General features: G+C 35.6%; 1 protein-coding gene across 1 annotated transcript in view; it reads right to left on the bottom strand.

The window, feature by feature from the left end:
• AP1G1 (adaptor related protein complex 1 subunit gamma 1) overlaps positions 1-27,445 on the bottom strand; it is a 79,223-nt gene that overhangs the window by 25,916 nt on the left and 25,862 nt on the right. Inside the window, exons 3-10 of the mRNA XM_077889578.1 lie at positions 17,770-17,894; positions 10,716-10,857; positions 9,050-9,146; positions 7,615-7,691; positions 4,185-4,280; positions 3,660-3,740; positions 3,157-3,255; positions 690-745 (exon numbers count right to left, since the gene is read on the bottom strand). Coding sequence (XP_077745704.1) covers positions 690-745; positions 3,157-3,255; positions 3,660-3,740; positions 4,185-4,280; positions 7,615-7,691; positions 9,050-9,146; positions 10,716-10,857; positions 17,770-17,894 — 773 coding nt within the window. The remainder of the gene's footprint in view (positions 1-689; positions 746-3,156; positions 3,256-3,659; positions 3,741-4,184; positions 4,281-7,614; positions 7,692-9,049; positions 9,147-10,715; positions 10,858-17,769; positions 17,895-27,445) is intronic.

Genomic DNA, 27,445 nt, shown 5'->3' with positions numbered 1-27,445 from the left:
AAATCTGAATTTAAGATTCAAGTATTTAAAAATTCTTTTGGAAGGGGGAGATAATTCAGGGTATCACAATGATTATTTACACATTTTCAAATGCTCAACATGATAAGAAACAACATTTTCTCCTGATTAAAACAGGAAAAAGGGCAAGCAGGGTATACTACACAAAGTAACAAAATAAAATACTGATAAATTCACCTACTTAAAAAAATTAGCTGGAGTTCACAAACACATTCCAAGTCTGTGACACAAAATGTTATATTTTTCTTAATTTGCAAGCCACAGCCTCTACCTACAAGACTCTAGCCCCTCTGCTGTATGGTTCTATAAATGAGTTTTATTGGAACACAGCCATTCATCACTTACATAGTCTATGACTGCTTTCATACCAAGATCCAGAGTTTTGAATAGTTGCCACAGAAACCCTAAGGCCCACAGAGCCTAAAATATTAACCATCTGGTCTTTCACAGAAAGTTTGCTGACTCCAAAATTGACAATGTAAACAAAAGTAAGAGTTAAGTCATAAGGCATATCCTCAAATTCTTTACAAAATAGTAGTTTTAAGACCAAAAATTAAAATCCTGAGTTGAAGTTCTAGATATGTCACTCAATACATGTGCAATCTTGAGCAAAGTCACTCTTGAAAATACCATGTAATACCAAGATACACGATATTTTCCAATTGACTTACCTAATATTCTTGTCGTTGTTCAATAAGAAACGACCCAGGATATTTATGGCTAGGACCTAAAGAGAAATAGCATAGGTTAAAAATCTAAGAAAACTAAACATTTATATTGTTTAAGGATCACACCTCCTGGCCTCTGATCGCGCAAACTATTTAAAAGTGAAATAGATGGTATTTCTATAGATGGCTAGCACAAAACAAAACAAAAAATCCGAAGGCAAACTCTTAAAATCATATTCTATTTCAACAGTAATTGCTGGAAGATTATGTTTTAAATTCTTGTTAGTGGAGGAATAATATTGGCAAAGCCTCACTGGAGAAAAATCTGGCAATAATTATGCATATCTGAGTAACTCCTCTGCTTCAACAATTCCACTTCTAGAAATTATCTGACAAACACACTTGTACATATGCACAAGAATCTACTGCAACATTATCTGTAATCACAAATGATTGGGGACATCTTAAGTGTCCATTTATAGCAAATTTGCTAAGTATACCATGGTACATCCACACAATGGAATATCATGCAGCCATTAGGATTCTGACACATGCTACAACATGGATGAACCTTGAAGACATCATGATTAAGTGAAAAGTCAGCTACAAAAGGACAATACTGTATGATTCCACTTACATGAGGTATCTAGAATAGTCAAATTCACAGAGACAGAAGGTAAAATGATGGTAGACAGGTGTTGAAGGTAGGGAATAATGGAAAGTTATTGTTTAATGGATACATAGTTTCAACTTGGGAAGACAAAGAAGTTGAGAAAATAAACAGTGGTGGTGGTAGTGGTTGCAAAACAATGTGAATATACCTAATGTCTCTGAACTACAGACTTAAAAATGCTAATTTTTATATTATGTATATTCCACCATCATTTTATTTTAATGGGAATGGTCTCTATAACATGAATATGGACTAGCTCCAAGATAATGTTAGGGAAAAGAATAAGGTGCAGGACAATATATATGATACATTATCACTTTGCTTGAAAGGGAAGGAGAGGAAGAAAGCTAACCTAAGTAATTTTGGTTAAGTTATTTGGATACTGGAATGTTAAAGACAAAAAGAACTGTATACAAATAATGGACTGTATTTAGTAAATCTGTTTCTTACAAGGCTATGACTAGCAATTCTTTCTTCCATTAAATGATTAAGTGATTGAAAGAACAAATAAATTCATGAGGGAGAATTCTCCTTACAGAAAAATTCCAATTATTTAATGAGGAATAAATAAGGCGAATAGAAAAGTATCATTGGAACACCACCCTAATAACTACAGCAGACAAGATTCTCTGATGGATACTAAAATTGGTGAGCAAAAAGTCTAAGACCAAGGTATTTGCATAGTCCAAAGTGTCTCCCTCAAAGTATTTTTAACTACAAAGGAGAAAATAATAACTCTACAGTGGAGAGACACAAGAGACACCACCTTAACCAAATGATCAAGGTTAATATCACCAGTAATGAGAAAGATAGATAGCATGTACCTCCTGATATGATACTGAGAAGGGCACATCACTTCTGTGGTGGTCTTGCCAAAAAAAGCATAACCTCAATCTAATTATGAGAAAATCAGAGAGAGCCAAATTGAGGACATTCTACAAAGTAACTGATCAGTACTCTTCAAAAGTGTCAAAGTCATGAAAGGCAAGGAAAGACAGAGGAACTGCTGCATGTTGGAGGATGCTAAGAAGACATGACAATTAAATGCACCGTGGGATCAAGGACTGGCTCCTCAAACAGAAAAAGGGCAGAAGTAGGAAAATTGTTGAAATCTGATTAAATTCTGTAATTTAGTATGGTACCAATATTAACTTCTTAGTTTTTATAATTATCTCTAGTTATGCACAATGTTAACACTCATAAAACTGAGTGAAAGATATATGGGAACTCGGAACTATTTTTGCAACTTTTCTAGAACTCTAAATTACCAAAACAAAGGTTTTTAAAAGTGAGGAAGAGAAGAAATATACATATACAGACACATTTTTAAATTTCTGAAAAAAATACATGAGAAAAGGATAACTGTACTCCCCACTAGAACATGAAAGCAACCAGCAAACATTTCCCTCCCTACATACCTTTGTTACTGTTTAAGTGTTCATTTCTTTAAAAAAAACACAAATACTTATGAAAAACAAATTAGCTCAAATATGATGTCTTGTTTGAAGTGAAGAATATAATTCAAATCATGGCTCTAGTAAAAGCTTCTTTGAAATATTCCCTTCACCCAACAGTTTGTATATATCTAACTATATGTAAGAGCTTCCAAACTTTATTATAATCAGTATTAAAAACCGTCAATGGAAGAAATGTTACTTCAAATACCAAAACACAGCATTATACATTCTGCATCACTTTCTTAAAAGATAATTTCCAAATGCAATTCATTTCTAAAGTACTCATGTCTAAGTTATTTATTTTAACTGAAATGTTTAGGAAAAAAGTTAAAAGACTTACTCGCAGTCCACTCTCTGACTTAATATCCATGATAGTCAAAACCGTTTCATAAAGAATAGCATTTCCTACATTTTTACTAGTCTCCGTATTTGTGGCAACCTGCAAAGTCACAAGAAGGCAGTATATAAGTGATAAAAAAAAAAAAAAAACACTTCTGAAAAATATCCAGAAGTAACAAGAGCCATTTTGTGACTGATTACAGCCACCAATCAAGAAAGACAAGTATTGTTCCATCTAACCACCATCGCTCTACTTCCCGCTCCACTAAAATGAAGATTTAAAATAATGCAGATTGAGGGATGCCTGGGTGGCTCAGCAGTTGAGCATCTGCCTTCAGCTCAGGCCACGATCCTGGGTCTAGGGATTGAGTCCCACGTCAGGCCCCCTGTGAGGAGCCTGCTTCTCCTTCTGTCTATGTCTCTGACTCTCTCTCTGAGTCTCTCATAAATGAATAAATAAAATCTTTAAAAAATAATAATATAATACAGATTGAATCTACTCACCTGTGCTAATATATCATTCATAGCTTCACTTGAGTCATCATCATTTCGTCCTAAAATTCTTAATAACCGCAAAATTCGTACCTAGTATGCAAAATATGATTAGTGTTTACTAATTATGGCTGGCACAAAGGAACTGACTTGGTATGAAACTCAAATAACTTAAATGAAGTCTTAGATCTCACTAGAAATGGTCATAATTCAAACAGAAGAATTTTAAATATTATCTTTAGAGAAATAATATATACTTCTATGTCTGAATGAAGTAATTAGACAACCCATATTTTATCACTCCACAGCTAAAGTATACTACCACCTGTAGACATATCATATTGATAAGTCAAGTCTCTATGGAGTACTTATTACATATTACTTATTTTATTCTATTAATGTAGAACTGTCACTATTTACTATATCAATGTAATTAATCAGTTAACTACCAAATTTCTGACACAAACTTAAGACGAAAGAAACAGTCTATTCCAAAGGTATTACATTCATTTCTCCAAAATTTTCTTTCAACCTCACCTGCAAAAAGGGGTCACTGATACCAGAAACATCATGTTCTGGTGAATATCCCGACATGATGAGGTTCTTTAGAATACGAACTAATTGGGGCACAAGCTGCAGAAAAGAAAGATGCATCAAATAACAGTGAACATCAAAGAATTTCTCATGAATAGGCTTTTAAAAAGGGTCAAGGGTTTGAATCCAAAAAATTCTACTGATGCCATATGCTGGTATACTGCTGATGCTTGATAAATATAACTTAGGAGTATTTAGGCCAAGAACTCAAGAAGGAATATGTATTTTATCTCAAGGAAAAACAAATGACTTTTTTACTCCAGAGTTATATATACAAAGAAACTACAAATAACAGGAGGTCAGAAAGCCTATGGGAACCAAGTCAAACAGATGCCCACAGGGCATACTGCATTTCTACTTCTACAGAATTTGACATACCTAGGTAACACAAACATGTTCAGTTTTTATCCAAACATCTGAATATAAAACATTACCAAAAATACTGATGATCTTATTAAAATTACAGTCTAAAAATAAACTTCTCTTAAGATAGGGCTAGTTATATTCTTTTCCAACAAACAACAGGGAATACAAAAGCCTCCAACACTAACCAAATGGAAAAGACACATGAAACATTCTATTTTTCACCTTAAGAAGATACCAAGGCCATGAATAATTTCCTACTCTTAACACATAAGATACAATTTTTGGTAAAATTTTATTTCAGCACTGAATTATACACACCCTGTTGCCTGCTTTCTTGTCTCATCTTGTTAATGATATACATTCCTTACAGTCAGAATTCCCCTCCTGTCCTTTTACTTTGCCCTTACAATCTTAACACATGGTAGAAGCAATTTTATGGCTACGCTGAATTTTTTTAAATGCTTTAAATATTATCATTCATTTCATTCTGTTAATCAAGTGCTTATTAAACTCTATTCCAAAATGTGCCACAATAGAAATGTACAGGCTCTAACTAAAAACTCAATTGAGCTATGTTTATAAAAACTCTAATCACCTAAAATTAAGAAAATAAGTGTCCAAAGTGAAGAGAATAGCATCTCTTTTGGAGGCAATCAGGACAGCCCCAATCAATTTGTGGTAACTCAGTTCCTTCTTCTGTGTTCTGGCTCTGTTCCTCTTTACTGTCCAACTCTAAAAGGGGATCACAATTGAAACAAAGACCAAGGTATGCACTCACAACATTGAGGCCACTTTTAAACGTAAAAGAACATAACCTGTATGAATTTAAAGAAGTATGTCCATAACATTTCAAAGTAAGTGATCCATAAGCCATCGAAACAAAATTCTAACTTCAGTAGCTCCAAGATTAAAACAAATCTAAGTTACGGTGGTGACCTATAAATTCTAAACAGAATCCCCATGAAATCTGCCAACTGTGGGGAGATTTATATTAGAGGTAAGAATAGTATAAATTTGCAAACTCCTTTACAATGTAATAAAGCCTGGACCACCTAGTTACAAAGCTCTTCACAAATAGTGGCTCACTCTCCATACTTCCCAAAGGTCTACTTTTTTGTATTACACATATCCCTAATTATTTGTTTAATCTGATTTCTTGGAGAAGTCTTTTTTCCTTGGGCTATTAAATTTTGGAAGTTTTTTTATTCACTGACAAAAGACCAGCACACCACATAAAGTTGCCCTGGGACAAAAAGCACAAATGTCTAAATGCTTAGCATACAAATTCTTGGAACCCAGCTTTATTTTTCAGACAAAAATGCAAGTTACTAAAACTGATGACAAGACAAACAAAATAAGAGGACAAAGGGAAAGGCTGCAGCCATGAAAATCAGTTGATGCCCACCCACTCTACCTCAAGATCCTTTTCGTATTTCAAAATTTCCAGGCAGATTAAGTGTAGGTAAGGGGGAAATAAAAGCTCTAAGTCTGAACTGAGGGATCAGAAGTACATACAGAGCTTTTTATAAAGTATGAGGTTACCCACACATGGCTCTAAAATATCTACTTCAAAAAGAAGCAGAGTTTTGTGCCAAGGCTCCAAACTGATCTGGAATTGCCATCACCAAAGACACTGGGAAACTGTTCAAAGTTTCTCAAGTGAAGATGAAGAAAAGGCAGAGAAGGAGGCTTAGAATTCAGGAAAGGCTGCAACTGAAATCCAAGGCTGACTTTGGAGTGAGAAGTGACAAGACAAAAAACTGGACTAGGGAGTTAGCCAAAAATGCTTGAACAAATAACTCATAGTATTAAGCACAGCTTCAGCATTAGTATATTTTTAAAAGCCACATTTGTGGATGGATGCACAAAAGCTACTAAGGACCTAATGCCAGCATGCACCATCTAAAAGAGGGTTAATTCTTACCTTTTCATTCTAACATACAGCAGGATTCCAAACAGACAACAGGAACAAAACATACAAAGCAAGCATTAGGGACAGATACAGGCCTCATACTATTTTACAATAATTTAATAAAGACATGAACATCTAAGGGGGGAAAAAAAGCCAAAAAAGAACTGCTTTTAGAACCTCATTAGATCTCAAATACAAAGTAATCCCCATTTACTGAGTGATCAGCATAAAAGGAATTAAATGCATGTCACTACCCAAAGTACAGTCTTTCCCAGGCCTCCTTACTACTGTCTTCAAAAGCCAGTGAAAAAAACAAAAATTTCCATTTTATAATGCTGTAAAAAAAGGGAAGAGGAAACTTGGAAGAGCCAGACTTCCATCACTAGTCAACAGCCTAAAATGAACAGAGAGTGACCCTGTGTTATATAAAAGTAATGTCAAATTTCACTTTGCACGGGAAGCCTGGGTGGCTCAGCGGTTTAGCGCCGCCTTCAGCCCAGAGCATGATCCTCGAGACCTGGGATCAAGTCCCACATCGGGCTCCCTGCATGGAGCCTGCTTCTCCCTCTGCCTGTGTCTCTGCCTCTCTGTCTCTCTCTGTGTAACTATCATGAATAAATAAATAAAATCTTTAAAAAAAACACAAAAAAACAAAAAAAAAAACCAAAAAAAAAAACACAAAAAAACAAAAAACAAATTTCACTTTGCAGTTTTCACCTTTAAAAAAAAAAAAAAAAAAAAAAAACCTGCCTTTAAACACACACACACACCCACACACACAATTCCTGTTTGTAATTTGACCTCAGGTTACATTTCCTGACTTCAGCGTAAAAACAGCAGATAAAGGACAGGAGAGCTTGGTAGGTCTGCCAACACTGAGAGAAGACTTCTATTATGAAAGGGAAAACAACTGTATTACTGCCAGTTCTTATATGCCTAAACCTGGCTTCCAGCCCTACCACACAGCAGGGCTGGTCAAGTCCTTTATTCAGCTCTGTAACTTCTTTTCAAAAGAAAATTCATAAGTGAGGAAAATCATATACTTTTCAGAAAAATCATTTTTCAATCAAGAAAGGCATACAGAATGATACCTACCTTTCTGAAATGTGCAAGCATGTCTGGGCTTCGTTCACACATTTCTGTGAGGAGGACTACAGATGTGTGAAGGACACCTGAAATAAAAGAGCAAACAAAAACTAAAAATGAGGCTATATATTATTCAACTTCATAGAACAAGGCTTTGAGTTCTGAAGGTCAATTCCAAAAGGATAATTGCTACTTTTTTTAATTCCCAAAGAAGCTAAGCATTGAGGCGAATACAAAGGAAGTATTTAATAGATGCCTGATTTAATACTGGTCAAGTCAATCAAATCAGAATATTTTTAACAATTATGTGAGCATAACTGCTAAAAAATGAAAACCAACACAAGTGTCTCTCCATTAGAGAATATCCATAAAGACATGCTCACAGTCCCTATAAGCTAGGTATCATCTGGCCCACATTTAATAAGCTATTAGCTGAGATCTGATCACTTAAAAAGCAAAAATCTTAATAAGATTTTAAATTTCCAGATAAAATCAATCAAAACTCCAAGGTAATTATGGATTACAAAGTGAATATGCTTGTTCCAGGGTGAGTAAAAAGGATCTCACAATAGTCTCCACTAATAATAAGTACCCTAACCATTTATTTGTTCAACAAGTTTATTCTGAGCCTTCTAGGCACAGGACTGAATTAATCAAATTATATATACCTTACTATTTTTTTCTCTTAGCATTTAGTAGGACACATGCATTTTCTTTTCACTAACTTGTTTCACTAACTTCAAAATAAGAATAAAATGTTTTGAGGGGTGTCGGGTGGCTCAGTCAGTGAAATATCTACCTTTGGCTCAGGACAGGATCTCAGGGTCCTGGGATAGAGCCCCTGTCAGACTCCCTGCTCAGCAAGGAGTATGCTTTTCCCTCTCACTCTGCCCCTCCCCCTGACTCATACTCTCTCTCCTGCTCTCTAATAAATAAAGAAAATCTTTAAAAAATAATAATAATAAAATGTTTGGGAAAGGACAGCCATGTTCCATTTAATTTCTCTCATTTTATATAAATATCTGAGTGCCCATTATCAATTCCTATTACAAGTAACCCAAAGGATTTTCATCAATCTTATACTCCTACAATGCAATTAAAAAATAACGTTTTCTTCTATTATAAAACAGCCAGGAAATCAAAGTGTTTTACATATGGAAATCAAGGCTGGGATCACTTATTAGTTACAATGAATATTAGCAACTTAACACAGTATTTTTAATATAGTAAAAGAGGACCGAAAATGAAAACTGAGTTTACTATGAAGGAATCAATCTCTAATTATAAAAATAGGATATGAGAAAACAAAGATTTGACCCATCAGCCCTTCCTGGAAAAGCCTAAGCACAGTAAAAAGGCAAGTCCACTGCACTGAAATAGAAGGCCAACACTGCCTGAGCCTCTTTTCCCTTAATACTTCACAAGTGCATCCAAATCACATTACCATGGTTCTTTTCATTCAATAAATTTTTTGTTGCTGGTAAAAACATCTCCATAAGTTCAGGAACCTTCCTGATGACATGAACAGCACATAGTGCTGCCTATAAAAAAAATAAAAAGGACAAAAGATTTATTTCAATTAAGTCAGGGCAAGTAATCTTATAAAAAACACCAACAAAAAACCTTATCATCTAGTTCACCTACTAAAAGAATAAAGAAGAATGAAGTTAGACATCAGATTTATTATATATTAACTGGTTAAGGCTTTCCAATTTATACTATTTCATGAATGAGAACTTTTAGCTCACCTGTCCCTTTGCTCATAAATCCACTAAATAAGTGGACAAAAAGTTCCTAGACTAGACTATGGTTAATATGAATTTATCTAACAAATTAAATATAACTTATGTGGAGTTTCGCACAGTAAAAAATAGACTTAATCTGTGATACTCATTCTTCTAAGATGACCAAAAGGTTTCATAAAAACACCATGCAATTGAATGACATATTACTGCTGTTACTTTTAATAATATCTATATCTTCCCCAATTCATTCTTTGCTATCAAGAAAATCATTTGATAATTAGATAGTCTCTACTAAAGAAAAGGATGGTTTTGGTTTGTTCACTGGAAAGAAAGGTACAAAGACGGATTTTGATTATGCCGGCCAAAAATTAGTTTAATTACTATTTGCTGGAGTTATATACCACAAAACTTTAGATATAGTAACAAGAAAATATTTCAGCTAATTCTCCCCTAGTTATATTTGTGGGAAAATTTTTTTTTCCAATCCACAAAAATGTTTTATTTAATGAAATAATGTACTTTCTGAACAAGAGCAGCCCACTGATTCTTTAAGAGAAAGCACTAGCTGTGGTTTACAATCATCATTAACAGTCCATGATCCTGGAAAAAAGCATGGCCCTTGCAACATCTCATCTCACACCATTAATGTGGAGGCACAGTGAGTATCAGCCAGGCAATAGTAAGTGTTCACTTCTTCAGAGTTCTATATTTTACACCTCTTGTTTACAGAGATTACAGGGTTCAAGAACAACTTTCAAAAACAAAAAAATGTTTCTATCGACATATAAAAGCATAAGAGAGCAAGATCATTGTATTCTATTACTATTCCATTTAAATACATCAATTTAGAAAGTGTATTCTAGATCATTCTCTAATAATTATCTAGGTCCCAATGGAACTGCACTTCCAGAGATTCAAAGGCACTAATACAGAGACATAGGCACTAATTAGAAAAAAAGTAAATTCTTAAAATTCTGTTATCACTTTAATACTATTTAGAATCTGATAAATTAGGAAGTAATCAAGTATCTAGGAAATTCAGTAACATTTGCTTGTTTATAAATCATTTCCTTGGAAAAAAAAAAGAGGAATGAAGAGAAGAATTAAAGTGTTCACAATTATCAACTGAAGTTAATCACCAATTAAAAAAACCCACCTCCAAAATTAGTATAAAAATAGATTTTGATTTGTAAACACTTGATTCATATATAATTATTTAGAATATATTTACTGCAGAGAAAGATAGGTTATATCACCAGACCTCTCAAAAATAATTTTGCCTCAAAAAAAAAAAAACAAACAAAGAAAATTTGCCTCATCTCCATATTATTCCCTAATCCAAATGCAGACATTTGGTTTCATTACCTTTTTTCTTAAGTAAGAATTGGAGGTTTTCAGGAGTTTCTCTACCTCTCCTGCAAGATCTCTGCACATCTCTGAAGAGCCCATGCAGCCGAGGGTACAAAGTGCTAACCCCTGTACATATTGCGTGCTATGATTAAGATCACTGCAAAAGAAAGGAAAAAGGTAGAAATGAATATGCTTTGCCTGGTGCTCAGCATAAAGAAGCTTCACAATCTAATGAGGTAGCTCTGAGTGATTCACAATTTTCCCAGTAAAGAAAATAATGAATAGGATTATTTTGCAAAAACATGTTTAACTTAATTACAAATCACCAATACAGTGAACTGACTGGCAGTGCCTCCTACAGGCTTATAACTCCATGTTTCCAAATACCAAAGAGAAATTAAACAGCATGTTATCTGTTGAAAACTAGCTACCAAAAATGAAAGAAAGAAAGAAAGAAAGAAAGAAAGAAAGAAAGAAAGAAAGAAAGAAAGAAAGAAAAGAAAGAAAAGAAAAGAAAAGAAAAGAACGAACTAGCTACCTCCAGAATATTCAGCAAACCACTGAAAGTGAAAATCAACAAAGACAGAAACGCGAAACACAACTGTATATTGTATGTTTAAAAGATCCGTGGGGGTGCCTGGATGGCTCAGTAAGTTAAGCACCTGACTCTTGATTTTGTTTCATGTCATGATCTCAGGGTTGTAATATCAAACCCTGCATCAGACTTCCCTGCATGGAGCCTGCTTCTCCCTCTGCCTATGTCTCTGCCTCACTGTGCCTCTCACAGAAAAAAATAAATAAAATCTTAAAAAAAAAAATAAAAGCTCCACTACTAACTACCAAAAAAACCGACTATATGTATACATGAACCAAATCTTAAAAAAAAAAAAATTCAGAAAACACGGTCCCCACTACTAGGGAGAGCATTTAAGAAGACTTAAATATCATAACAGAAATACTCTGAAACCTCTAACCTTATGGTATAGTATTAACCTTGATGTATTAATTTTTACACTTTTATTTTTTGTAATCAAGAGTAAAATATTATTAACTAGAAAAAAATTGGCTGGGCTGCCCAGGTGGCTCAGCGGTTTAGCGCAGCCTTTGGCCCGGGGTGTGATCCTGGGGACCGGGGATCGAGTCCCACATCAGGCTCCTTGCATGGAGTCTGCTTCTCCCTCTGTCTGTGTCTCTGCCTCTCTCTCTCTCTCTGTGTCTCTCATGAATAATAAAATCTTAAAAAAAAAACAAAAAACTCGCTAATTAAATCATCTTTAACAAACTATGCTAGATATTTAGTGAGGCCCTGTATCTGGTAATACAGATATACAAGGTTCTATTTCTAACAGACATTGATTACTGTATAAAATTATTTAACAAATCAGCCAGGAAATATACCTTCAGAAAAGCTGAAATATTAAAAGCTTGAACTAGTAAATTCATTACATATTATAATCAACTTTTACTATTCAGAGAGTAAATTATTGTATGAGTTATGCTACTTCTATCAGCTTTAAGAGCATTTTAGTATCCTTTAGTTAATGGTCCTTAAGGATTTCAGTGGCTAAGGATCTCTGGAAGCCCTAAGACAGCTTCATGGGGTCCAGGAGAGCCAAACCATTTTCATAATACTAACTCATTATTTGCCAAATGTACTGACAATTGCACTAATGATGCAAAAGCAGTGGTGGGAAAAATTACAAAAAATTACATTACAAACCAGAATAATGGCACTAAACTATACTAGTAGTCATTGTATTCACTACCACACAAGCACAGAGGATGGAAGGAAGAGAAGAAAGGAAAGAAAGGAAGGAGAGAGAGAAAAGAAAAGAGGAAAGGAATGTGTCTATTTGTTTCACTTAAGACTGTCTGTGACAAAGCAGCAAAAAAGATTAGTTTTATTAAATCCTGACTCAAATGTATACTGTTTAATATTATGTGACCAAATAGGAAGCATGCATAAAGAACTTCTGCATCCTCAAGTGATGATCTGAGAGAAAAGTACTTGTGCACTTGCAAACTAAACTATGAACTTTTCAAATGTGTATGCTTTTTAAATGAAAAGTAACTGACAGACAACTATAATTATTAAGATTTGGGTATCTGATAGACATCTTCTGGAAAAAGAGTCAAGTTTAGCCTTCACTTCAAGAGCAAAAACCAACAATATTTGTTGCCAATGATGAAATCCAAGCTTTGAAGTAAGAGAATTTTGGAAAATTTGTATTGCCATAATGAAATTCACAGTCTACCAATACTTTAATTCATGAGCCAATTTTTTCCAAATGACTTAGCCATGGTGTTATAAACCTATACATGAGTAAAAGATCCATTCAAAGTGTGAAACAGAACAATGGGTTTTAATATAACAAAGTACCAAACTTCACTGATACAGTTTGAAATTCTACATTGTAACTAATCCTTAAGAAACTACCACTTATGGAGTTTTGGTATAGTATCAAAGAAGAATATCCAGTTATTTGAAAGGCTATTAAAGTCCACAAGATATTGAAAGCAGAGGCAGGGCAGCCCCAGTGGCTCAGCAGTTTAGCGCCGCCTTTGGCTCAGGGCGTGATCCTAGAGACCCAGGATCGAGTCCCACGTCGGGCTCCCTGCATGGAACCCACTTCTCCCCCTGCCTGTGTCTCTGCCTCTCTCTCTCTTTCTCTCTCTCTCTGTCATGAATAAATAAATAAAATCTTTAAAAAAAAAAAATTAACAGTGACCTTGACTTAAAAAATATAAAGAAAAAGAAAGCAGAGGCAAATATGATATCTAGCTATCTTCCACTAGGCCAGATGTATAAAAGACTTACAAAAATGTGAGATAATACTATTTGTCTCATTTGAATAGTTTTTGTTTTGGAAATTTTTTTTTTTAAGATTTTATTTATTCATGGGAGACACAGAGAAAAAGGCAGAGACATAGGTAGAGGGAGAAGCAGGCTCCCCAAAGGGAACCCAATGCGGGACTAATCCCAGAACTCCAGGACCACAACATGAGCCAAAGGCAGATGCCACTCAGGCATCCCTGGAAAATATTTTTTCATTAAAAAACATTACTGATGTTACCATGTAAGGTGTTTATTACTGATCATTTTATTTTTTTTTAATTTTTATTTATTTATGATAGTCACACAGAGAGAGAGAGAGAGAGAGAGAGACAGGCAGAGACACAGGCAGAGGGAGAAGCAGGCTCCATGCACCGGGAGCCTGACATGGGATTTGATCCCGAGTCTCCAGGATCGCGCCCTGGGCCAAAGGCAGGCACCAAACCGCTGCGCCACCCAGGGATCCCCTGTTACTGATCATTTTAAATGAAATAATAAAGTTTTAATCTTCCCTGAACAAATAAAGGAAAAGAAAGTAAAGCATAAATTAGCCAGGTTTGCTACTTTGTAAGAATTTGAATTTTGAAGGCAAAAATTACTGGTCAGGGGTCCCTGGGTGACTCAGTCAGTTAAGTGTCCAACTCTTAATTTTGACTCAGGTCATGAATCTCAGGCTCATGAGATCAAGCTCCAAGTCAGTTCCGAGCCTGGCATGGAGCCTGCTTAAGATTCTTACTCCCTCTCCCTCTACCCCTCTGCACCCTATCCCGACCCCTACTTGCTCTTTCTTTCTCTCAAAAAAAAAAAAAAAAAAAAAAAAGTTTTCTTCTGGTAAAAATGTTTAAGTCTTAACTATGACTTTATCATTTTAGGCTCCCAGTTACCAAGATATTTAGCTGACTCTTTTTTTTTTTTTCTAAGATTTTATTTGTTTATTCATGACACACAGAAAGAGGCAGAGACATAGACAGAGGAAGAGGCAGGCTCCTTGCAGAGAGCCCAGTGTGGGACTCGATCCCAGGACTGGGACCACACCCTGAGCCAAAGGCAGATAGATGCTCAACCTCCGAGCCACCACGTGTGCCTTAGAGCTGACTTTTCATTCATTTTTTTTTTAATTTTTATTTATTTATGATAGTCACAGAGAGAGAGAGAGAGAGAGAGAGAGAGAGGCAGAGACACAGGCAGAGGGAGAAGCAGGCTCCATGCACCGAGCCCGACGTGGGATTCGATCCCGGGCCTCCAGGATCGCGCCCTGGGCCAAAGGCCGGCGCCAAACCGCTGCGCCACCCAGGGATCCCATCATTCATTCTTTTCAATGATTATGAATGTTTGGGCAGCCCGGGTGGCTCAGTGGTTTGGCACCGCCTTCAGCCCAGGGCATGGTCCTGGAGACCCAGGATCGAGTCCAACATTGGGCTCCCTGCATGGAGCCTGCTTCTCCCTCTGCCTGTGTCTCTGCCTCTCTCTCTCTCTAAAAAAAAAAAAAAAAAAAAAAAAGTTTGCATTAATACAGGTTCTTAAAATATCGTATCCAATTTTTAAAGATTCCAAGATCTTTAATCACTTGGAGCTTTTCTAGGCCAATGAACAATGAGGGAAACGTTCATTAACATAAAAACTGCTGGTATACTATGATGCCTTATAATACAAACAAAAAGCAAACACACACACACAAACAAAAACAAAAAACACTGAACAAAAAACCCTTACAAAACAAAGAAACCCATTTGTTAACAAATTTTTTTTAAGGGACACCTGGGAGGCTCAGCAGTTAAATGTCTGCCTTCAGCTCGGGGCATGATCCTGGAATTCCCGGGATCGAGTCCCATCTTAGGCTCCCTGCATGGAGCCTGCTTCTCTCTGCCTGTGTCTCTGCCTCTCTGTGTGTCCCTCATGAATAAATAAATAAAATGTTTAAAAATACATAATTTTTAAAAACAAAACTAAAAAACAAAAACAAAAAACAAAACTAAATGATTAACTGGAGCTTGGACTAAAGTGCAGATCATTTCCCAACTATTAGTTCTCTCTCAAAAAGTTCATTTGGGGTCTGGCTAGGTCTCATTAAAATTCAAAACAAAGGGGTGCCTGGGTGGCTCAGTCAGTTAGGTGTCTTCCCTTGGATCATGTCATGATACCAACTGGGGTCAAACGTTGAGTCGGGCTCCCTGCTCAACCAGTAGTCTGCTTGTCCCTTTCCTTCCCTCTGCCTTCTCGTGCTCTCTAATAAATAAAATCTTTTTTAAAAATTCCAAACAAAGATTTCTTCTTTGCCTGTGTACCTCATTCTTCAATTTTTATCAAGCTACAAACCTATACTTGAGTTTGGTATTAACTCTTTAATATGAACCTGCTGTAAGGCAGAACTGCCAAATCATCAGCATGTGATTGAAGGCTGAAGTAATGAGGGCAACAGAGCATGCAAGAAAAAAATTAAAATAACTCTCAAAGGCCTAGCCAGAGTAAATGTATAAAAGAGTCATGCTGAACATGTAAAATGTAACCTCTACGATACCAAGGATCTCTGCCCATTTTTTTTTCATTCTCCCTCCTTAGAGCTTCTAACAGCTCCTGGCTGTTAGAAGGAATACAATAATAATAGGTATACAATAATATTTATTGAATAAGCAAATCAACTTAGTATTTTCATTAGTATTTATATCAAAGCCATAAAATAAAATTTTCCCAAAATTAAGTTTATAGATTCAATGTATTTACATGACACACACTACATTTACAACCAAATCGTAATTCTCATTTTGGAATTTTCCATTATCCATTGGAAAATTTTTAAAGTAGAACATTATTGACCACAGAAAAGTGTAAGACTTCAATAACTACAAATGTGATCACCTATATTCCCTGCTTCTACTTTGTCAAACAAATAAATAGTGCAAACGAAAAAGAAATCTACAAAGGAGAGGAAATCAACAGACACACCAAAATCATAAAACCATAAAGTACTTTTAACCAGTAAGGCCATCAGAACTTCCATAACTTTCTAATAGACATTTGCTGGAAGAAGGATGCTAGAACTAATTCCCTGTTTGGCTACTCCTCCATACAGCAAGCATTCCTCAATTTGTAAGTTCAACAAACATGACTGGACTAGTAAAGTACCCATGAGAGGAAAAAAGACACAAAAATTCACAGGGCTAGGTATAATTTCGTGCAACTGAAATCTTGAATTGGACCACTGACAGGCAAGACCTCTCCTTCTACCTTTCAATGGTATTTTTTTTTTTCTTAAGATTTTATTCATCCATTCATGAAACATACAGAGAGAGAGACAGAGACACAGGCAGAGGGAGAAGCAGGCTCCATTCCATGCAGGGAGCCCGACGTGGGACTTGATCCTAGGTCTCCAGAATCATGCTCCGGGTGGAAGACAGGTGCTAAACTCCTAAGTTGGATGCTTAGCTGACTGAGCCACCCAGGCTGCCCCCTTTCAATGGTATTTACTCAGAACATACACTGGTCATTCTTTAATAAATGTAACATTTTAATAAAATGGTATTAAAGGACCTTATAGTATTCAAGGTCCTGGAAATATAAGAAAGCTCTGATATACCAATGCTTTTTCTATTATTCTATGTTGGCCCAAATTCTTGTTTCATTACTAAACTATGTTCCTATGATTGAAGATGTACAGCAATGCCTTTGTTTAATTAAATTATTCCCTACAGGTGCACCTGGGTGGCTCAGTCAGCTAAGCATCCAACTCTTGATTTTGGCTTTGGTTATGATCTCCAGGTGGTAGGATGGAGCCCTGTGTCAGGATCTGCACTCAGCGCATGAAGTCTACTTGAGATATTATTTCCCTGCCCCCAGCCACCCTGTGCTTGCTCTCTAATAAATAAAATTTTAAAAAATAATAATAAGGGCAGCCTGGGAGGCTCAGCAGTTTAGCGCCGCCTTCAGCACAGGGTGTGATCCTGGAGACCCAGGATCAAGTCCCACGTCAGGCTCCCTGCATGGGGCCTGCTTCTGCCTATGTCTGTGCCTCTGTGTGTGTGTGTGGCTCTCTCATGAATAAATAAATAAAATCTTAAAAATAATAATAATAAATATTCCCCTACAGAAATTTTAATCCTTTGCTTATCCTCTTTACATATAAATAAGAGCAATTCAAATATATTCTAGATAGTAAATAAAATCAATAGAAGCCTTGATGTCATTAGAAAACTTTAAAAGCACAAAGTAGTCATTAAAAGAAGGAAAGGTAAGACTTACTTCTTGATACAGTTGGTCATAAGAAGATGGACATCTTGTCTTTCATCTAACAGCAGCATTGCCCCTAAATAACCAATGCGTTTGTCTGTGAATTTTTGAGAGGCGATAAGCTTGAGGCACTCCAACTGCAAATTAAAAAAAAAAAGAAAAGAAAGAAATTGCTACCACAATCCGGAAAACAGTGTTTTTAACCCAGAGTCAGTGGATGGCTAAAATAAGTAGTTACCAAATTGCCTAAATAAAAGGCAAATAACTAAAATCTTTAGATACCTTAATAATAGATAACCAAGTTCCAGAATTACCATCTCATTAAGGTCCTGTGATATATGCTATCCAAAATAATCTGTGAAATTTACCTTACTTCCACAGATTGAAATAAATATTAACTAGTAAAGTATTATAATCAAATATAACTCAATTCTTAATTTAATCCTCAGGTTGTACTAAATGAACACCTAACTTATGTGTATATTTAAGGTCTGTTTCCTATTTTGAATAAAAAACTCATAATTGGAAATCCTTCAAACTGCCAAACACTATCTTAGACATCAGGAATATACAACTGAAAAGCAGAGACAGACAACAACTAACTTTAATGTGGAAAGTGTTACATTTAGGGCTTGCATCAAATAGTAGGGAAAGTAAGACTTTAGGATATGAGGAATAAAAATACAGAGAAAAAAGCCAAAGGAAATTTCAGGAGTGGAATTAACCTAAAATGTTTTATATGATTTTTTTCTTTACATAATTGATAAAAATCCTCAGACCTCAAGACTCTTTGTAGTTAAACAGTCTCTCTACTTAGCCTTTCCTGATCACAATCATTTTGATATACTTTATCATTCCATCTTGACTAACATGGAAAAGGCCAAATGTCCCCTCAATAGCAATTGTTTTCAAAGGGTGTACATAAGTTAGACTCTCTAAGAGGAATTTTGCAAACTATGCTCCCATTTAGAACCACCCCATCCCAAGGAAAGGAGCTCAAATGCAGACCCGTGTACAATAGCCTAAAATCACGTGAGACTACTCTCCATCTGAATTTGCCTGTAAGTTCATAAATGAAACTGAGGAAAGTAAAAGAATTTACAAATAAAACTTTTCAAGCTATTTAAAAATTGCTCTCTCGATGTATCTCCATTAAAAACACCTAAAGTTAGCAGAATGACTATACTATCATGAAATCAAAGAAGCCTCCAAGAATAACCATATCCAAAAGGGAAACTGAAATGCCTTCTAAAACTGACAGAGATTATATAACAAGCCTTCCCTTCCTTCTATGCATTCAATTTAAATTTTAAAGAACAATTTCTGAAATAGAAGATGAAGAAAGTCATTTTTACAATGTCAGCAGAAAAATCACTGCTGAGGTGAATGAGAAAATCAGGAACTAAAATACCATCAGAAAATCTTACTTTTTTCAACAAAAGGGTTTTTAATCTTCCTATTTAATAATCCTATAAGTGAGAATTTTAGCAGTGAAAAAAAGTTCTAAGAATCAGTTATTACTGAAATTTTTATCATCCTTATAGAATCATGCTTTCAAAAAAAGTAGGCATTACACAAAAAGAGTAACCAAAAATTTGTTATTAAGATACACTAATAAGAAGACAGGCTTTACTCTTAGGCATTAATATTACTTTGTATTTTTTAGAGCCAAGTTTTAAGATAGTCACACTAAAAGTCATTAGTGACTAGTGAGTACAATTTGTTGCTTTTTGTGATACTTGCTTAAAACTTGCCCAAAAGTAAAACAGAAAAAGAAAAACCACAATTTAAAAGGACAAACACTAAATTAATTCAATATTCCCCATTGGTACAGTGACTTTGCTTCAAGAATAAACATTTGCTTTATAAAGGTGGCAAATCTGAGAGGAAATATAAGACTAAAGACTGGAAATACCATTTGAAAACCACCCTCCACTGAAGGATTAACTCTCATCATACTCTACAGGTAGGTGTCGGTAACCAGCAATAGGCTAAGAAAGTACCATGTTTCATCTTTAAGAATATTATCAAAGGGGCAGCCCAGGTGGCTCAGCAGTTTAGCGCCGCCGAAGATCCTGGAGACCCAGGATCAAGTCCCGCATCGGGTTCCCTGCGTGGAACCTGCTTCACCCTTTGCCTGTGTCTGTGCCTCTCTGTCTCTGTCATGAATAAAGAAAATCTTATATTAAAAAAAGATTATTATCAAAGTTTTCAGATGTTAAAAAGGATGAAGGGGTGTTCAATGGGGTTATGAGTAAATACGAGGGGAAGGCATCTATTTTTGAGCATCAATCATTAAAAATACAACTCTGGTGTGAGTTACAGAAGAAAAACAGTACAACTTCAAATCAGTACTATTTCCTTCTCACTTAAAGCTACTTGAAAATCCCACTTGAAACATTGCTAACCCACAAATCTAGCATATGCTTTAAGACCACAGTAAACAGTCTAGCTTTTATATTCACACAACCACAGAGACAAAAAATAACGTATGCTTTTACTCCAAATTCCGTGAACAAAGTCAAAAATGACAAACTTGGAAAAAATATTTGCAACTCATTTCACAGATATAACAGGATTCTACAAATTGTTTTTCAAAGACCAACAACTCAATATAAAAATGGACAAAAAACATGGGGAGTTCAAAGAAAACAAAAATAATCCAAACATATGAAATGGGTTTCAACCTCCTCATAAAACAAATGCAAACCCATCTAGGTAAATTTACTTAAATCACTGAACTGGGGGCACCTGGGTGGCTCAGTGGTTGAGCATCTGCCTTTGGTTCAGGTCATGATCCTGGGATCCCAGGATCGAGTCCCACATCAGGCTCCCCACAGGGAGCCTGCTTCTCCCTCTGCCTGTGTCTCTGCCTCCTTCTCTGTGCGTCTCTCATGAATAAAGAAATAAAATCTTTTAAAAAATTAATCCAGTTGAATAATAACCATTATTTTGCACATGTATTAATACAAAGGTAGTGTAAGTTCCTAAAAGTGGAATTTCTGAGTCAAAGGGTACGTGTATTTATAATTAAGATAGTCCAGATCTTTTCTCACTACAGCTTTTGTCAGTTTACATCCAATCACTAATGTCCTCGCACTGTTATGACTAACTTTGCTAATATAATAGGTTAAAAAGTAGTATCTCAATATGGTTTCCATGTGCATTTCTTATGGATCCTGGGATCATGCCCTGAGCTGAAGGCAGATGATAGAGTCGATTAGTCAATAGAGCATGTGACTCTTGATCTCAGGGTTCTGAGTTCAAGCCTCACAATAGGTATGGAACCTGCTTAAAATTTTAAAAAATAAAATAAAAAATAGATACATAGTAAGATTGGAAAGAAATGTCCATTAACAAGGCATCAGTTTAATAAATTATGATTCCTATCATCATGATTCATAAACATCAAGGAATACTATACATTACCATGAGTATGTCAAAAAGCTGGAAAAAAGAATGAGGGCATGGGCTAATCTTCAAGACAGATTAATAAGTAGACAATGTACACAGTGTGATGCAGTATGTATTTTACAGTGGAGGGGCATTTCCATTGCCTAGAAATGTATAAAATATCTCTGGAAGGATGGACATGGACAAAAAGCAGAGTTTTAATCATACATTCTTTTGTACCTTTCAAATTTTAAATGAGTGAACTGTCATTATTTCTAAGATGAATAATATTGAGCTAGCAGGAAAAAGTTTGAAACTTCAGGATAAAGGGAAGTTACATTTAACTTGTAGTTAGAAAAGTTAATATAATATTAGAATTTAAAAGGGGAAAAAATAAAAATAATAAAAATAAAAGGGGGGTGGGGATCCCTGGGTGGCTCAGTGGTTTAGCGCCTGCCTTTGGCCCAGGGCGCAATCCTGGAGTCCCGGGATCAGGTCCCGTGTCAGGCTCCTGGCATGGAGCCTGCTTCTCTCTCCTCCTGTGTCTCTGCCTCTCTATCATAAATAATAAATAAATATTTTTAAAAAATAAAAAAATAAAAGGCGGGCAATTATTCCCTCCTCAAAATTGAGTAGTATGTAATTTCAAAAATTAACAAAAATGCATGTAAGTCTTAGAATTGTTTTAGGAAAAGATTAAAAATTAAAGACCAAAATCTTATGAAAATACAACTCAGTAAATGAAAACAATCAGTCCTTTTTAAATAACTTAAATTCATAATGAGTGATTATTGTGCTATTCTATTATACCTCTAATGCTATAAGAGCTTAAAAAGTATGTCCATTCTTTTTTTTTTTTTAAAGATTTTATTTATTTATTCATGATAGACACAGAGAGAGAAAGAAGCAGAGACACAGGCAGAGGGAGAAGCAGGCTCCATGCAGGGAGCCTGTTGCAGGATTTGATCCTGGGACTCCAGGATCACGCCCTGGGCCAAAGGCAGGCACTAAACCGCTGGGCCACCCAGGGATCCCCCCAAGTATGTCCATTCTTTACCTCTAATCCCCACAATGGCTATGCTTTCTTCTATTGGCATTTGTATTTTTCACTATCAGTTTCTTCCTTGTCAACAACATTCTTATAATTGGCTTTCTAACAGCAACCTTCTCACTGTCCCTACTATCTTCCATCCCAAAGGTCTGTTTGCAGTAACTCTTAGCTATTCACTGATTTTCTTTGTATTTACTTTCCAATTGTTTTTGAGATGCTGTGGTTTTGCTTTAACTTCATAAACTCCTGCTACGTAAAAACCAATGTGCTAGACATTCTCACTGATACCCAGTTAAAGGGCACACAAAAAGAAACCAACATTTGGATATATATCAGAAGTATGATACATATATATACATCATATATCACATATATATACACACATACTGTAACAACTATGCACAAGCTACTGTGAAAACAAGTCAGGAAGGGCACTCATTCAGGTGAGAAACAGAAAAAATCAGAGAAAGATTCCTATCTTTTACATAACACATAGTGGAATAGAAACGATTTGATTTAGGAGCCCTAATCCCGGTTCTAGCTTAAGAGACCTAAGCAAGGGGCACCGGGGTGGCTCAGTGGTTGAGCATCTGCCTTCAGATCAGGGAGTGATCCTGGGGTCCCGGGATCGAGTCCCACGTCGGGCTCCCTGCATGGAGCCTGCTTCTCCCACTGCCTGTGTCTCTGCCTCTCTGTCTCTCATGAGTAAATAAATAAAATCTTTAAAGAAAATTTTTTAAAAAAGAGACCTAAGCAAGTTACTTCAACAACCTGGGCCTCATTTTCCTCTTCACTGAGATAACTGGGCCACATCATGAAAGACAACCCTAAAGCAGCCCTCCACTCTCTGCTTTCGAGGCAGAAAAGTAGTCACTAATTCTCTACAGCTGACTCTTGAAGTGGCCTAACAATTTTTCTCAGCAGAAACATTCAGGCAGCCATTAGCAACAAGCCTAAGAGAGTGACACTACGGGATCCCTTTGGAATAAATATAATGTCTTAAGGAAGTGGCTTCCAAACCTGACTGATCAAAATCACCTGGGAGAGTTTTGAAGTATGTAGGTCACCCCCAAAATATCCTGATGGAGTAGGTTTCAGGTAAAGCCTGACAATTTGATTTCTATAAACATTTTCTAAATGACTCAATATTCGAATTTTCTCCAAGTTTCAAAGCAATTTTTTTAAAAAAGGATTTTTTGGCCTTGTTACATTTTTCTAAAGTGAGTAAAATATTGCTCTTTATCAACATTTAATCTGGTTGCCCTTGAAAAAAGCTGCACCTATTTTGTTAGCTTTTAGAACAATTTCCCACAAGGTCAAATGCATATATACATTTGTTTTTATACTGAACATTCTGCTTTATGATGTGATCAATTGTCTTGATGAAAAGATACAATTAAACATTAATGGATCTACAGTGATTGGTTAGGTCTTTTAAAAAGTTACCTTTACTTCAATTTAATATTCAGAAATAACTTTCTAGTCTACACACACACACATACACACACACACACACACACACATTTGAAGAATAAGCTTGTAACTTGCTTTACATACTATGTAGTATGGCAACATAAAAATCCATATGAGACCAGTCTGTTTTTTTCATTCTTCTGGCAGAGGGGACAAAAAATAAAACACTTAACATTGCTATTGCATCCCATTTTTCCTCGAGAAAATTATGAAATATTTCACTCAAAAATACACAAAAATCATGTAACACTCATTGAGTCACCAGTCAGCTTTATCAAATCTTAACATTTTGCCCTATTTATTTTTACATTTTTTAATATTACAAATTCAACTGAAGCACTCTGCATACTCTGCCTCAATCCCATTTCCCTTCTCTCCATCCCAGGAATAACCAAAACTCAAAATTGCGGTTTATCATTGCCATATGTCTTTACTACATATGCTGAGGCAATTGTTTTAAGCTTTATATAAGTATCATACCATATTCCTGCTCTTTTCATTCAACGTCTTTCTGTATTGCTCACATTCAGACAAGAAATTCTAATTCAGCTCTATTCACTGCTAACACAGTATTCCACTTTGGTATGTACCACAACTTACCTATTCTTTTTGTGGATAGATTATTCCCAATGTTTTCAGATTAGAAACAATGATGCAATGAACTCTGATAAATGCCCGTTGTTAAATGGACAAGATTGTTGATCAGATTCAGGTTTTTCGGTTTTTATTTTGATTTAGCAAATACACTTCATAGGTGGTGGTATGAACTTTCATCAGGAAGTATATAGTTATTTCTGGTGGTTGTCTCTCTTGTGAATTGATGATGACCATCAGGGATTACAAAATGTATGTAATATTCTAATTCTTTTATTCTTTCTTCATTTATCAGCTGTACTCTTCCTCTAAGGAGCAACTTCTCTGTACATACTGTTGGGTTACAAATAGTTCCTTCAGAAGGAACTACTGGTAGAAAGGGAGGATAAATGTTTCTTTCCTTTTATTTAGTCAGTTTTCAAAATAAGTCCCTAGGATTCTCCAAAGATGATCAATGGAGTTTTTTGTTTGTTTTTTTAAAGATTTTATTTATTTATTCATGAGAGACAGAGAGACAGAGAGAGAGGGGCAGAGACACAAGCAGAGGGAGAAGCAGGCTCCATTCAGGAAGCCCAGCGGGGGACTCGATCCGGGGTCTCCAGGATCACATCCTGGGCCGAAGGTGGCGCTAAACTGCTGAGCCACCCGGGCTACCCTATCAATGGGGTTTTTTAAAGTTTAATACTTATGAACTCACTGGAACGCCTAGGTAGCACAGTTAGTTAAGCATTTTAGATCAGGTCATGATCTCTGGGTTATGAGACGGAGCCCCATGTCAGGCTCCACGCTCAGTGAGGAGTCAGCTTGCAATTATCTCTCCCTCTCTCCTTCTGCCCCTCTCCCTGCTCACTTGTGCTCTCTAAAATGAACAAATAAAACCTTTAGATAAAAAAAATTATGAACTCACTGATATAAACTTACTTGGTATTTCAACTACAATTATTCTTATTAATGTGCAAATTTTCTTATTTTGGGGCACAACAAAAAGCCCCTTCTGATGGCTACTAAATCCTTTTAACATGACTTCTGTAGTTTTTCTTCTGTTCTGGAACAGTAGGACAGGCTTATTTTGGGCACAATCTGGCCTTAAGGTGCTCAAGACAAGGATGCCTATTATCACCATTCAATTACAGGTATGGCGCAGTAAAGAAACAAGAAAAAAAATGATTACAGATAGAAAGTTAGGGAATTACCACTGCTTACAGACAACAGTACTGACTATATGGAAGAAATGGGTCTATAGGAACTCTTAGAACCAAATCCAATAATGTTGCAAAAATTAATTATTTTCTATATAGAAAACCTAATTATTGAAGTTTTAAGAGTGCTATTTGCAGTAAGAAGAAGAGCTCCACAGAACCTACAAATTTCACCAAAAGTTTTTAAGACCTTATAGAGAATGCTATAAAACTTTAAAGAGCACGAGAAGTGGAGTGCTATCCTGTATTATAATTGGAAGGGAAGCAGGATGCCGGGTGGCTCAGTGGTTAAGCATTGTGATCCTGGGGTACCAGGATTGAGTCCCACACTGGGCTCCCTTCATGAAGCCTGCTACTCCCTCTGCCTATGTCTCTGCCTCTGTGTCTCTGATGAATGAATAAATAAAATCTTAAAAAAAAAAAAAATGGAAGGAAAGAGTACTGCGGATGGGTACCTGGGTATAGCAGGCCAGGCTGGAATGGGAAAGAAATAGACAATGCAAGCCCAGCCTAAAGAAGGTCACCAGCCTACCAGTGCCATGGAAAATGTGGATCCAGTGTTGTCAAATCGTCTGATTTTCTAAGAGAAACTAGAAATCCAGATTTCCATTAAAAGTTCCTTGATTTTTGTATCAGTAGCAAATTCAAAACAATTTAACGTATAGTGCAAAATACATCTGTGGAAGAATCTGGCCCCCAAGCTACCATTTTTTACTTCTGCAATCTACCCACTTCTTTAGATACTCAACTTTATTTCTGGATCATAGTTAAGCCGGACACATGAAAGGTTACAAATTCTACAAGAAATTTATCACGGCTTTTGTTGTAAAAGTGTTGAGGATACAGTCTTTTACATTATTAAGAGACTCCTAGATAAAAGACCCCCATAAGAAAATCTATTTCAGAGGTGCCTGGTTGGTTCTGCCAGAAGAGCATGCAACTCTTGATCTTGGGTTGTGAGTTGGAGCCCCATGTTGGGTGGGAGATTACACACATACATATGTAAATATATAAATAAATGGAAATCTGTATTAGAATTCAATGATTTTTCAAAAAAATATTTTGCTGTCTTTGAGGAAACAGTAAAATCTGTAATATTTGAGTTTTTAATGTATAAAACATAAATGTTTAACATTTACGAATCTAATTATTAATGTTCATAACCCTATACAGTAATATGAAGACTGTCCCTATTTTACAGATGAGGAAACCAAGAAAAGAAAGGTTAAGGATCTTGCTCAAAATCATAGATAGTAAAATAACAAAGCCAGAATTCACATCCAGGAAGTCTGGTTCCTGTAGCTGCACTCTTAAATTCTAGTTTTAACGAGCACATAACTGAATTCTTTTTCTTGCCTTAGCTGCCTCACCAACAGCAAGTACAGTCACTTTGGGTTCTGAATTCTTTCTTTTCCCAACTTTTATTTTCTACTATTCTTTATTATTTTTTTTTTTAAATAGATGCTGGTAATGTATGTCACCTCAAATCCTCTGTACAGCAAGTCAGGGCTAAAGTAATTAAATAGTTAATAAACTTATTTACAGATTTAAACATACCCAAAGAATGAATAAGTTTTAGAGTTACACAAAGTTGAGCTCTAATCCTCTAATATTTGTTAGCTGTGTAAATTTAAACAAGGCCCTTAATCTCTGAATCTCAGTTTCCTCATCTGCACTTTGAGAATATTACCTACTTCATGGGTTTTATCATAAAATTTGAAAGACTTTTCGAAAGTGGCTACTAGAAATTTTTAAATTATACATCTAGCTCATATTTTTATTTCTATTGAACAGCATCATACTAGATACTGCAGTAAAAAGTAAAGAAACAGGTGAAATTAGTTTTAATAATGTATTTTATTTAACCCAATAGCTCTAAAATATAATTTCAACATATAATCAACACAAAAATTATTTTACATCTTTTTATACTAAGGCTTCTAAATACAGTATATATTTTACACTTACAGCACATCTC

Source organism: Canis aureus, chromosome 3 (genome assembly GCF_053574225.1).
Source record: "Canis aureus isolate CA01 chromosome 3, VMU_Caureus_v.1.0, whole genome shotgun sequence".
Lineage (NCBI taxonomy): Eukaryota > Metazoa > Chordata > Mammalia > Carnivora > Canidae > Canis > Canis aureus.
The sequence above is the reverse complement of the archived record's forward strand: the minus strand, read 5'-3'. Positions and strand labels throughout refer to the sequence as shown.